At 41.5% G+C, this 14,297-nt stretch overlaps 1 protein-coding gene across 2 annotated transcripts in view; it reads right to left on the reverse strand.

Annotated features, from left to right (window-relative positions):
- The window catches only part of KYNU (kynureninase), a 58,356-nt gene extending 47,215 nt beyond the window's left edge, over positions 1-11,141 (reverse strand). Inside the window, exons 1-3 of one of the 2 annotated variants that reach the window (XM_074547867.1) lie at positions 11,004-11,141; positions 5,801-5,990; positions 469-589 (exon numbers count right to left, since the gene is read on the reverse strand). In XM_074547867.1, the coding sequence (XP_074403968.1) occupies positions 469-589; positions 5,801-5,969 (290 nt within the window). In that variant the 5' untranslated portion in view covers positions 5,970-5,990; positions 11,004-11,141. Of the gene's footprint in view, positions 1-468; positions 590-5,800; positions 5,991-10,992 lie in introns of both variants that reach the window. The other variant, XM_074547866.1, reaches the window with a different exon arrangement.
- Between the last annotated feature and the right edge of the window lie 3,156 nt (positions 11,142-14,297).

Here is a 14,297-nt window from a genome sequence, read left to right on the forward strand (position 1 = left end):
TGCCAGCATGGCAGCAGCATCACCTGCATTTGGTGCTGTTTCAAGGGGAACTGCTCAATGCAAGGCCTGCAGGGTGAATCACGCAGCTAAAAACATTAATTAGAAAATCACAGGGCCTGGAACCCCACCACATTCACCAACAGCAGCAACCAAATAGGTTTGTGTGCTTTGTAGAGACACTTTATGAACACTCCAGGGTGGGGAGGGTTAAACTGCACAGGTCCTCCAGGTGAGCTGAGCAGAGCCACACACACAGCACAGCTGAAAGGGTCTATTTGCCTCTTTTACTGCTCCTGCCCTTAAAAGAGTTATAAACAGCACTAGGAAAACACTGAACATGTTTTACTCCTGGGCTGGAGCACTTTTAATGCACTCTGCTGCTGCTCAGGCAGTTCCAAGGAGGATCCCAAAACAGAGAGCTCCTCTGAAGCACAGGTCAGCATCTGGCACACCCCACAGGGTACTCACGTCCGAGCCCACTTGTCCAGTTCTTCATCCAAGTAAGTTCTGACTTTTCTTGGCTGGAGCCCAAGAGAATTCCCAATGAAGTACACACAGCTCTCCTCTCCATTCACCAGGGTCAGGTCAGCTGTGGAGGGAAACCAGAGAAACAAAAATGCACGTGGGACTGAGCACTGGAGGGTCACCACAGTATGTGTGGTGTGACCGTGTTCACAGGGGTCCCAGGTTGAGGGAAGAGATGAGGATCTGACTCCGTGTTTCAGAAGGCTTTATTTATTATTTTATGATATGTATTACACTAAAACTATACTAAAAGAATAGAAGAAAATATTTCATTAGAAGGCTGGCTAAGAATAGAATAAGAAAGAATGATAACAAAGGTTTGTGGCTCAGACTCTCTGTCCGAGCCAGCTGACTGTGATTGGCCATTAATTACAAACATCCAACATGAGCCAATCACAGATGCGCCTGTTGCATTCCACAGCAGCAGATAATCAATGTTTACATTTTGTTCCTGAGGCCTCTAAGGTTCTTAGGAGGAAAAATCCCAAGGAAAGGATTTTTCATCCAAAGATGTCTGCGACACTCACCCTGAGTGATGAAGCTACTGGAATCATGAATTTAACAAAAGTTAGGACAAGGTAAATCTGTGTCATTCATGTAAGTTCTCCCTGCACAATTAAATCTCTATTCAGAAAACATGTAATTGTTGAGGAGAACGTTTTAAAGCAGTCTTAAAAGTTTTTGTCTTGTCAGCAAATACTGTGGGCTGCACTTCATGTCATCATCTGAGAAGGAGGAAATCTATGTTGACAAACCCTTCAATGATTAGGAGAAAAGCAAGGCAGTAGAAATTTATAAATAATAGCTCTAGTGAGGTTCTGAACAATCTAATTACCCTGTGTCATCATCTATCAATCCTAACACAGCCTTCTTCTGTTATTTCTCATGTTAGAGATTCTTGAAGGGACAAGTGATGGTGACCTTCTAGAAGTGGTAATTTGCATTTGTCTATACCTATACTTACAATACCCCTGAAAGCTAATATCACATATAATTTTGATAAATATAATTGATATCTCTCAGAATAAGGATCAAATGAATGAGCATGTTAAGATATATGCTAAAAATGAACCATAGGATTGCAATGCAATCTGTGAAAATTTTGTAAGGCCTGTAGAAAAAACAGCCTGGAAATGTTTTCTTACTATCTTTTGCACTAACAATTACCAATTTCATTGAACTTCCCCAGAAACACATTTTTCAGGAGTATAGACAACTTGGGTAATTTCTTAATTAAAGTTTTAGAGGCTTTTAAAAAGCATAAGTCAGAGAGCAATCTCAGCCTAATCTGTTTTGCAGATACTCTGTTTTTCATCTCCATTGTAATATGAATGAAAACAGAGAGGCATCAATATCATCCATGCCCCCAAATTGATTCTATTAAAAGTTCTTTTCCTACCAAGAAACACAATAACACTGTCCCCCTGGGGTTAGAGAGAAGGATCCTTGCTCAAGAGTCTGGAGCTCCATCTCACCAATACTCTCCAAGCACTAAAACAGGTGAGGAATTATCAGCAAGGCAGATTTTCTTGCACCACAGTCCTTTCTAAACAAAAACACCTCTGTTCACCTTGGAGAGGCAGGGCATTGCCTTTTTGATAAAGTTATTTTAACATCTTCATTCCTGTTCCTTTGAATTTTCTTTTTTTGTTGTGTTATCAGCTCTAGATCGGGATGAACTTTTTTTTTCCTTTTGACAAAAAGCTCTTTATTTCCCCCTCTCTGACATCACTAAAATATTCATTTTAGTTCATTGCTGCTCGTTTTTTTCACCATCTTTTTAATTTCTCCTTATCAGCACCTCCTCATGCTCCAACAACTCTACATTCACTGTGATATTCTTTTTTCCTAGCACTTGTCTTTCCCCAAATTACATTTATTTTTCACGGTATAGGCCCTTTTAATTTCTGTGGTTGATTTGAAATACATATTGAAATATTCTAACAGGAAATAAACACAACTGAGGAAATAAAAGCAAAGAAAAAAAGAAATATTGAAATGCTTTCTTAGAGTAGCCTGGATCAAAGAATGCATTGGCATTAAGAATAATTAAATATATTATATATTCACACACCTACTCAGATTCCTGCAAACTGGTCAAATCTAATCATATACATTACTTTGCATATAATTATACCCATTCATCTGTATTGAAGATGTACTTCTATACCTTTTAAACCTAAAAGGAAAAACAAGTTTATTTTCAGAAATATTCAGTCCAAACAAAAGAAAAAAATGTAATGGGTTCATTGACCAGTAAGGAATTACTAAATCTGCTTATACTTTTCTGAGCTCTGTCCTTTGCTGAAGGATAAAAGATCTCCACTTTCATACCTGCCTGTATCCCACTTGCCAGCCCTCCAAAAGATGATTTTTGTGGTTAACCATTACTTTTAACCATTTCTTCTGGAAATACAGCTCAGCACTTTCACTCTGGAGCATCATTTTATTCCCAAGAAACCCAAATGATGCCTTACTCCTTTAGCAGGTGACAAAGCAGGAGCCACAGCCTAAATCAGATGGGTGATTTGGTGCCCAGCCCATTTCTGCCTCCTCCCTGGGGTGCAAGAAGAGAGTTAAAGAGACTTTGTTGTCAGCTTGGAGAAAAGCAACAGGATCCAAACATTTCCCTAAATCTTCTTGTATCATCTTTTCCTCATTTGCTCACCTGAGCTTTGCCTCTCATGCTTGCACATAAAACCTCCCAGATTTGCAGAGAGTTAGGCTGCTACTGGTTTCCTCCTGATGGATCCAGCAAACAAACAGCCCTGACAGTTTATAACTTGATAACTAAATTAAACTATTCTAATGACTTCCTAAATATTTTCCTGTACGTCATCTTACTGTTGTCTCCTATGGATGTTCTCATCTGCTTCTTGTAAGGTTTCATTTTAAAGCCTCATTGTAATGCTTTATGTAAATATATAAAGAGTATTTGATGGCTAATATCTGGAATGACATTTATCTTCAGGAATGTGTTATCTGGCATCCGCTCCTGGGCGCAGATAAATGTCATGGCAGATCTGTCTCTATGCTATAGTCACACAATGTAAATATATATATATTTACACCCCTGCTGCTCTTCAGCAGGGAAGCTGTTCCTGATGACAGCTGAAGCACAGAAAAGAAGGACAGGAAAAAAAGGGGAGGGAAAAAACCCCTCAATTTAGGAACACCAGAATGATGGGCTCTCTGTGCTTTTCAACTGGTCCTACTATTTCGTACATTGTTTATCTTCACTAAAACATATCTATCCACAGTCTGGGGACTAAATATTACTGTAACTGCAGGGGGAAAACCCCACAGCAGCAGTCTTTGGGTCTAAATATTGTAGTAATTGAAAACTCAAATAATAGTGGACATTGAAAGGGAAGAAACCAAAACTATCACATGGGTATCAAAACCTCTACTTCTACTTAGAAGATTCTTTAGTCTGAAGCTGCTACAACACTACACAGAAAAGTGACCTTTGATGTCCTGGAGAGATATTTGACATTCTGCAAAGATCCAGCTGCTCCTGCTTGGGCTGGATTCCAGCAGCACCACTGCCATGGGAACTGTGCTCCAGCATCTTTCCAGCGTTAGTGGCACATCTTGCAGCACCATGGTGGCAGCTGAAGGAGCTTTGAGTACAGAATAGTCAAATATTCAAGCAAATAGAGGGGGTTTAGGAAACTCTTTGAAGCGACCAGGGTTAAAAAAATGAAAAAGCAAAATTACAGGGGCATGGAGGAAGCACATAGTTTTAAATATTTGCAAAGTGTCCAGTCCTGCTCGGAATAATAGAAACAGCACAACTCAAGTATTTAAATGTAAGGAAAGATAAGCCAATACCACCAGAACACAGAGAACTGAGATTTATCATCCCTGTGTCCCAAGGGCAGGAGCAGACTGCATTCCCAACTCGATCATTGCTCAGCAGGAAGGTACTGAAGACAGACTGTTTTAAAAGATGTCCAGCAATTCAGACTGTTGACACTATTTTCTATCATAGTCCCTTACTGGACACACTTTGGTGAATGCACCTGTAATTTCTCATTTACCATCAGTAACGTCCTTTCAGAAAAAGAAAATCTGCAGAAAATTCTGTCTGCATTCATTGGAAAAGGAAAAAAAAAATGCAGGGACATTCTATCATATTTTTTCCTTTCATTTTCAATAGATACATTTAGCCAAGGCAGAAAAGGAGGAGAGTGACTGTGCCTGTGTGTGTTTACCATCTAAGGAAATAATCTGCCATTTCTCCAGTGTGCACTGACCAGGGCCTGCAGAGCCAGCACAGCTTTTGCTCTCCAGGTAACAGAGATAAAAATAAACCCAGAAAGGGTTTGGGAAGCAGGAGGAGAGACCAGGACTTTGCTGCCTCCATGGGTTGCTGCTCCCACCAGGTTTCCCTGCATGAATTTGGCTAAACATGGTGGCTATTGCAGGCATCAAAAAAAAGTTGGAACTGGGTTTTAGTTTTGATGGTCTGGGAGTACTAATCCCAAGCAAATGCTTCCCTCTAAGCCTGCCACCCCCTTTTCCACCCCTCCTGCTTCCACACCAAGCCTTCCCCATGCCCAGACATGCCACAGGCTCCTCAAAGCAACCTGTGGAACAGGAAAGAAGGAGAAAAATGTCCAGAACAATTTCACATAGCTTCACTGAAGTCAGATGCTCTCTATTTTTAGGCAATTCATGAGGAAAGTGGAAAATATCTTCAAATAAAAGGCTTCATTATGAATTATTTGCTCAGATCAATTATTTGTTCTGAGCACAGTCTTCCATTTGGCTTCAGTGAGAAAATAGCTCCACCACCAGCAATAAGACATAAATGTTCATATAATATATATACTGCCTCTTTCATTAACTAAAATAATTGTAACCAGACAGATAATTCCAAGCTGAATCACACCAAGGAAGCAACTGCTCTGAACTACCCAAGCGAGGCTGCTGTTTCCAGCCATTAGACAGAAAAGCTCCTGCCTATAATTTTCAATCAGTCACTACATTGTTCAAAGCTGCTGACTGACAGCATAAGCACCACATAAGTACTGTATCCTCACATTTGATTCAGGATGGCAACGAGAACATAGAGCTTTTGGTGCTAGAATAAGCTGGATGGATTGATTTAGCAACAGCGGGGACATTCTGTGCTCAGATATGACTACAATTGCTCAATTATCTCATAAGTGACGATGATTTCCAAAGACTCGTGATAAACACATGCAGAAGATGTGAAGCCCAGCCCTTTCCCCCTCCCTCTCCCCTCAACAGCAATTATAACTCTCACTTGGAGGCAGATCCTTGACTTTGGGGACGTAGAAACATTCCCGAAGATGCTTTAACTCATCTTTTTCATCTAAGTGGAGAGCAAGCTTTTTGTCAGTGGGGCTGCATCCGAGCTGCAAGGCAGTTTGTTCCAAAATGCTTGCTGGGAGCACAGGAGAAGATGGATCCATTTTCAGGTCATTCAATTTCACCTGAAAATCAGAAATGGCAGTTTAGCTTCTGCAGTTTGCATAGTCACGAGTGGCTGATAAGCAGCCACTAAAGCTGCACCATTCAAGACCCAAACTTACTTGATTTAAAGCTTTTAAAAAGTGAAGTGTCTGAATAGAATAGTAAACCTGATCAAATATTTCCAAGGCAACATATTGCTCTAACCCCCAAAGGCTTTTTCCTTTCACTTCTCTAGATACAAAGCTCTTCCCTTTTTAAACTTTATCAGCCTCTTCTAAGTGTTCCCACCAGACTGACAGCAGCTCCAAATGCTGGAGTGTCACTCACAGTCTGGAGACGTCAAAGCCAGAGGCAGCATTATTGTTCCTGCAGTCTGAGCTCCTAAGAATAGCAGGTGCACAGATACATTGAAGTTGTTTCCACATTTTCCAATGTTCAGCCCCTTTCAGCATTTTTTGCCTCAAAAATTGGAGGGGGTGTTTGTACATGGCTGTGCTCGTGTGCAAGGGCAGAGCAGGCAGGATGCAGGTGTCAGGCAAACACAGCTTTCAAAATCAGGGCCTTGAATTAATATTTCCTTTCAGCTACACCAGATATCCTGCTGCTTTAGATCTGTTTCTCCCAGGAAAGGAGAGAAGCCCAAGTGAAATCAGAAATATGACAGACCACGAATTCTAAGAGAATGCCCAAAACTAACTGCAAAATTTACAAGCTCGTTGATCTTGATATGAAAACAGTCCTGTAAGTGCAATGCTCAGAGACACCACTGTGCTCCAGACAGCGCTGGTGCACTTGGCTTTAGGATTGGCAGAAAAGGTTTGCAGCACATTCTCCTCGCTTTAGGGCAAGACTTTCCTGCTGCGTTTGTGGCAGCAGGCAGCCAAGAGGCTCAGTGAGGTGCTTGGTGGCTGCCCCAGTTTAGGGAAATGTGCAGTTACACCACACAACATTCTCTGCCTTTTTAACATCCCCAAGAGTCTTGGTGCAAAGGAACCCCCGAGGGGATAGGCTGAAATAGGATAGATTAGCACACAACAAGGAACACAGAGCCACTAGAGAATGTCACTTTTTCTCTCTGTTTGAGAAAGAAAACTCTTTAAGCACATATCTTCCATAAGCTCTCACTTCTTAAAGCCAAAATATCCTGCATGTAGCTATCAGAAACAAGCTGTGGATAGAACAACAGATGACTATTGAGAAGAGCTTTGTCAACACATATGGGAAGGACAACGGTTGGTATTTAAATATAAACTCCCCAAACAGCTCAGCCTCCTTAGTGCTAATTAACCCAAACCTGTTTATACTCTGGCCAAATGGCCAGCATGATGCTACTTACCTGCTTTAATCTGCTATCATTTGGTTTTATTATTATTATTATTTTATTATTTTAAGACTGATATCTTACACAGTAACAATTTTTCTCCTCCCACCAGCATGCAGAGTTAAAATAAAATAAAAAAATAGCAGAAGAATTCTTTAAAACAACAGTTTGCATTTAGCTAATGTTCACTCTCCCCTGGGATTTATTGGAGACATCCTATTTTTGTGCTGTCTCCACACAGGTTGTTCACACCTCCTCATTGTCGACAAATTTATCATTCCCACTCATTCACCCTAATCATCATTTAGCTGGGGAAAAGAAAAATAAAATGGCAAAAATGCTTGGGGAAAAAAAAAGAAAACAGATACTTCAGCATCTTGATTTTCAGAGTACTTTTCAAGGTTCCTAGGAGGCAGAGGGCTGCCCCCAGACTGGGAGTTGGGTGTGATGCTCAAGTGGCCCCAGGTCCCAAAGAGCTGCACCCCACTGGAAGCCCTGAGGAAAGTGTGCAAGGCTCCCTGAGCCCCAGGGAGCTGCTCCTCAGTTCCTCCACAGCTGATCCAAGGCTCTGCTCCCTGCTGGATGTCAGTCACAGATGTGCCTTTCTGCAGGTCAGGACCTTCTGCACCTGGTTTGGCACACACCAGGGAGGATGGCTTAGGGAGCTCTGTTTCCTCCAGATGTTGTGAACCAACAAGAAAAGCAAGTTATGGTCACAGACACCATGGCCATCACTAATACAGTCACCTCATTATACACACAGAGTAACTCAAGTTTCACTTCTCCAAATTACAGGATTAATGAGAGCTTATTTCCAAGCAATACTTGGATCAGCACTTGGAAAGCAGAACTAACTTTTGTTTCCAAGGCTTGTTTATTTGATTTACAACCCCAGCATGGATGTCCCGATCCCATTATCAAAGCATGTCCAGCACATACATAATAAAGATAGAGCCCTTTGCTTTTAATAATGAGCACTTAATGCAAATTATGTAAAAAAATCCTTAGATGAGGGATTGAAACCCATGTCTCCCTGTCTCCTTCTAGGTAAAATAACTGCCAGTGCAGTATTTTCTGTAAAATCTCCTTCCCACTCAAGCTAATGTCTGGATTTTCATTTTTCTTTTTTTTTTATTTTATTTTTACTCCCTGGTGACATACCTCCTGGAGGTAAGGAGTCTTTTCAGCTCTCTAAATAGACCAATCTTGAGTTAAGAATATTTGCTCAGTGATGCTCAGCCCCCATGGTCCCTAGGAAGTATTGCCATCACCTCTGTCTTCTTCTGAAAACAGCCTAAAGGGGGTTTGGGAGCCTCCAGTGTTCATCTCCTGGGACCACCGAGGTAATTGCCCTGAAATTTGTAATCAGGAGGTGGATGATAAGGGTGCTTGAAAGACTGTTTGGTATTATAACCCCATTTTTCTCATCCAGCCTGTGGATTCCCTGCTCTACACCGTATGAACACAGCACAGCTTCCTATTATTTAGGAATTCCTATGATTTATCTCATCAGTCTCCATTTTTTTTTTTTTAGCAAGGACACCCAGTTTTGCAGTGGATTTGTGGCCATCATCTCCCAGGTCATCCACTGACCCACCTGGCAAGCACAGATGGGTTTTGGTTCCATTTGAGGCCTGACCCAAACCTCACTGAAATCAATAAGTGTCTCTATTACAGACAGCAATTTTTGGATCAGGCTCTTGGTCCCCTGTCATTGCTGCATCTGATCAATGATTTACATTTATTGTGATTCTTATTGATATTCGATTTTGACAACAAATATAATATTAAATACAGAGATCTAGAAGTTAAAAAAGATTAAGTGCTCAGGGGTATCTGATTTAATAAAAACATTATGAAATAAGATAAAACGACTAAACTAAAATCAATCAAAATCCTGTTGGAGAATGAAATCCCAGAGATCCAATTCTGAGACCAGCATAAGAAAGTACTTTTGCCCTTTAAATGGGAATTAGGCCTCAAAGAGAGGAATCCCAGAATTGCTTGGGTTTGGCTTTTCCCATTCCCCTTAACTCTGACTGGCATTACTGTATTTTTTTTTTTTTTTTTTATTTTCAGAATAGAGTCCTGTGCAATTCTTTTACAATAATTCAGGAGTCATTTGTTGTTTTCTACATATAGAGCAAACACATTTGTATAAGAACAGCACACTTTATCTCCTTATATCTGAAAACAATATTCAGTAACCTCTTCAAACTAAAACTCAGACCCATCAGAGGAAAAGGCATTTCCCTCTTTGATAAGCATAGGTCCGTACCAGAATTTTTTTTTCATACAGCTTAGAGAAAAAAAGAATCTTTTAAGACAAACAATTTGTCCCCACTACCTACTCCAAAAAAAGTCATTCTGGTGTTTTCATATAATCCCAGAATGGTTTGGGTTGCAAGGGATTTTAAAGGCCACTTTGTTCCAATCCCTGCCATGGGCAGAGACACCTTCTACTAGACCAGGTTTTCTTCTTTCTTTCCTTGCAAATTTATTTCAGTTTTTGACTTAACAGATGACATGAAATCAATATATTTTTACTCTTCTTTATTTGTTCTTTTGCTCTTCCACAGGACTTACTCGTACTACACCCTCATTCAATATAAAAACTCAACTATGACAGTAGGCATTCTTGTCGGATCTCAAGATCTCAGTCCTGAGATGCTGAGCCACCGAGACCCTGGGGGGGGCTCGGGACTCCTGGAATGTTGCCAGAAGTGTCTGGTAGCTGGACTTTAACCCTACACAGGAGACGACAAGGATGAGGGCTTCACCGGGTGAGTGGTGAAGGGATTAGCTAATTAGAGGGTAAGAAACAGGGTTTAGGATTTATGTACAGGGGGGTTTAGAGGAGTAAGATGGAGGAATTGGGGTGTGTCCTGCCCTCCTTCTTCTTCCTCCTCTCCTCCATCTTCTTTGGCCACGGTGGCACCTTTGGATTGGTTATTACTAAGAGTACACCGAGTTATAAGAATAGATGGTATTGGGGAAAAATGATAAATATTGTATACGTCACAATGGGTATAAAGATACGTGGCTGCCCGGGAGGGAGAGACAGTGTGCCCATGGCTGACTGCTGAGCAGATCTTTGTTAGGCTGAAAGAACATCTTTTAGATAAACAATTAATAAACATAAAACCAGAAAGAAGAACTGAAGCCTCTTCTCGTCCTTCGACCCGCGGGCTGTCCAAGGCCACCCCCGGGCCTTCCAGGCCCCTCAAACAGCCGAGATAAACCGGACACATTCTTTCATATTCAAAAAGATCACATGCAACTTATATTAAGAAAAAAAGTCATTTTTCCATAATTTATCAGCCCCTATCAAACATTGGCCTCTACTACTTATTTCCCATTTTAAAGCTATGAAAGACAATGGATGAGAATTAGTCAGGCACAAGTGACACGAATATCTGGGTGATTATTTCAGTTTTGTCCTTTATGCATAATTTACTGACTAAATAATAAAAAAAAGTGAATATTAGCAAGTCATCTTATCAAACCTCCTCAGGAAGGTCCATTAGGCTTAATTATAAAATGATAATTTGTCCTGGTTTATATTCGCTTGTATCTTTATGGATCTCCCCTCTGCCTTGATGTCTTTGTAAAAAAAATGAGAGGAAAAAAAGAAAAAAGTGAAGTTCCCTTAACCCTCCCCTTAAAAACATTTTCTTTACATATTCCAAGATGTTACTCACAGTCTTCCTACCCAGCACAGTGCTGACAGGCACACAGTGAATCCCTACTTTACGCTGTGTCCTGAAGGGAAAAGGGTTTATCACGGAAATGTCCTGCCCTCTGTGCCCTCCAATAGCTGCTCTCCAGATTGCTAAACCCAGCTCAGCCCACAGACCTTTGATATGGTGGGGCTGGTGTCCTAAGGCACCCTTTGGGGAGGAAAACTGGGGGTGTGCACATGTGTGAGTGGGGAAGTTTGCTGTCAAAATACACCCACTGAAAGCACCAATAGCGCCGTAATTGAGGCTGGCTCAGAAAACAAACAAAAGAGGAACTCCAGAACTGTAAGGGCTGATTCTCTTCCCATCCTTACACCAAAGAAATTGCTTTGCTTGAGAATGATTGTGCAGAAGGAAGTTTCTAAAACAGCACAGCCCAAAGCAGCATGCAGCCTAGATTACTTCAGGTTAAATACACTTCAGTGCATTTGTTTAAATTACGGAACCAGAGAGAAAGAAAAATCTAAATATTCATAACATCCCCAACAACAGACATGCAGCAGCAACTACCACTGTATAATTAAATAAGTTATACAGAACAGTGTCACAGCTGCAGCAAGGGAATGTGACAGAGAGGAATTATAATAAACTCAGTTACTTTGAGTAATTTAGGCACTTATTGACCTTCATGTCAAGAAGCGCTATGGTACTAAAAGCAATTTTACATAGAAAACTCATCTTTTCTGCTCTAGAGTGAAACCACGTTACCCTGTGGTCAGCAGCCCTTCCTGGGAGGGGTGATGAAACTCCTGAGCAAATACTCGTTGCTGCATGGAGAAACAGCACAGTCACGTGCCTGGCTCCCCAGACTCTGACCCCACCACCACATGATCTCTGAGTTAACCAAAAACCAGGTGAATATATAATTATTTCTCCTATTATTATCTTTTCCTTCATCACCATAGTGAAATTTAAAGCTCTGATTAAATTAAGAAGGCACTCCTCTTCCATATGGGCTAGGAAAAAAAACACAGCTGTAATGAAAGTGGATTTAGACCAAACTCTTTTACTTTCATGAAGGAGACAATCAATAGCAGAACAGCAAAAAGCCAGTAGTGTTTGCAATCACATGGCAGAGGGAGTGGTGGGAATTTACACAGAATGCAGATTTGCCAGAGGGGAAAACAGAAGAAGAATTGAAGGTGAAATCAGGAATGAATAGAGTTGATATCTCTCTATAAACATTATCTCAAACCAGCCACGTGTATGCTCAATCCCCTCCATTTAAGTTTGTGTGACACTCATTTCTACACGCAGCTAGAACACAGGAATATGGGACAAGAAAAAATGTTTCCCTCCAGCCTCTGTGAAGCTTCAGAGAAGGGTTAAAAAAAAAGAAGAAAAAAAAAGAAAAACCACCAAAATAAATAGCGGAACTGTGAGGAGAGATATAGGGGCAGGAGGGTCAGAGTTGTGGACTAACAATGTAATTCAGAGATACATCTCCATCCTGGAGTTCTGTGTGCCCAGACCCCTGCAGTAATGCTTGTTTATTATCTGGATTTCCATTTTCAGTAAGCACCAATAGACGTGACACTCTTGAACTGTAACATTTCATCTTCTTTGCTAGAAAAAAGCCCAACAAAACAAGCACACGGAGCACTTAATATTGACCCAAAATAGAGCTGACCTCTATCCATCAGTTCCCGGAGTATCATTGCCCTCTTTTGCACTGTCAAATTACTTTTTCTGCGGCTTCTCACTAACTCAGCTTGTTGACTCCACCAGCAAGACAATGGGACTGCAGCTCAAGAAACTTTATCCTGCCAGGAGTCTGGTCTGGGAAAAAAGCAGGAGATTGGGGCGCTTCAGTTACTGAAGCAAAACGGATCCAAAGTCAAATACAGCCCAAAAGGGTATTTATTTCTTGTTTGGCTGGCTATTTAGGTCAAACCAAGCTGAAATACACTGCGACTTTTCAATTTGCCTTTGGAAATAAAACTGCACTAACAGTGGAGTGAAAATTTTCCCACTGCATTTCCCTTTGAATGAGCATCGTGCATTTTAACCTTGATTGTGGATGGTGGCAGGAAAGCAGCTGTGCTAGCAAAGGCCATATGCTTGCAGACTTTTATGAGAATTGGAATATTGACCCCTTCTTCCCATCTATTCTTCTCAACCCTTCTGCTAGAATGAAAGGAAAACAGAGACAAAATCCTTTGCCCTTAAATTCAAGGATCAAGCATATAGCCTGGATACATTTTTTTTTAGCTGCAGAAGAAGTAAAATGGTCTGGGGTTTTTTTGATTTTTTTTTTTCTTGGTGTTTCTTTTGTGTGTGTGTGTGTGTTTCTTTTTTTTTTTTTGTGCTGCAGCTGCTGTAAGTTACAGCAAGACCAATGTACAAGGGAGTGAGGCCACACGAGATGGCCAAAGTCCCAGCAGGCACAGGTCTGTGATGCAGAGAATGTGACCGAGGGCAGCTCGGCCCTCACCCTCTCAAAGGAGCTGTTAGGAGCACGATGGGAAGGCAGGAACATCTGACAGTTTAGAGAAGGAAAAAGAAGAATAAAAGGAGCTCTGTGTGTCTGTAACTAAGGGCTGTGTGGGGTACTTGGGGCAGAGAAGGGATTGAGGGGTGGGCAGAAAAGCACATTTCCCAAACCAGCAGCTTCCTTGCCTTGTAACCACCTTGAGCCACCCACTGCCAGCCACATCCTTGGGTGTGCTGAGATTTCTTCATCTCAGCCTCCCCCCAGTTATTTGCTGTGTTCATCTGCCATCCATCACTGTCCCTCCCAGAGTGACCAGAGACCACTCCAGCCTTGTCCCTTGACCAGAAGGAACTGTGTGAGCTTTTCCACAGGAGCACCAGTAAAAGTTGTAACAAATTAATTTAACAAAACATATGCCTTCTTCTGAAGGCATGTGATGACAAAAAATAACCAAGGGTACCCTCCAGCAAACTCAGCCCATGCCAGATGGGATGCCAGGACACTGGGTCCATCAGGTCATGAAAGCTTGCCTTGGCACTGCTAGCCCTGAGCCTTCTTGCTGTCAAGAGGACAAAATGATCCAGCAAACAAAGGAGGATTCTCTCTAACAGGAATAGGCAGGTCTTACCCACAGTGAGACAGCCTGGAAGACCCTCAGGCAGGAAAACTGTGGTTCTTACAGTCAGGAAAGGAGCAACAAAGCAGTGACTGTCCAAGCAGCACACACTGCAGCTGCAGCACAGCTCTGCACAGGCACAGATGCTTAGAAAAACCAGGGTTGTCTGTAGTCACAAGGCAAGCCCCACAGCTATTTTTTAAAGCATGCCATCTG

Source organism: Zonotrichia albicollis, chromosome 10 (genome assembly GCF_047830755.1).
Source record: "Zonotrichia albicollis isolate bZonAlb1 chromosome 10, bZonAlb1.hap1, whole genome shotgun sequence".
Lineage (NCBI taxonomy): Eukaryota > Metazoa > Chordata > Aves > Passeriformes > Passerellidae > Zonotrichia > Zonotrichia albicollis.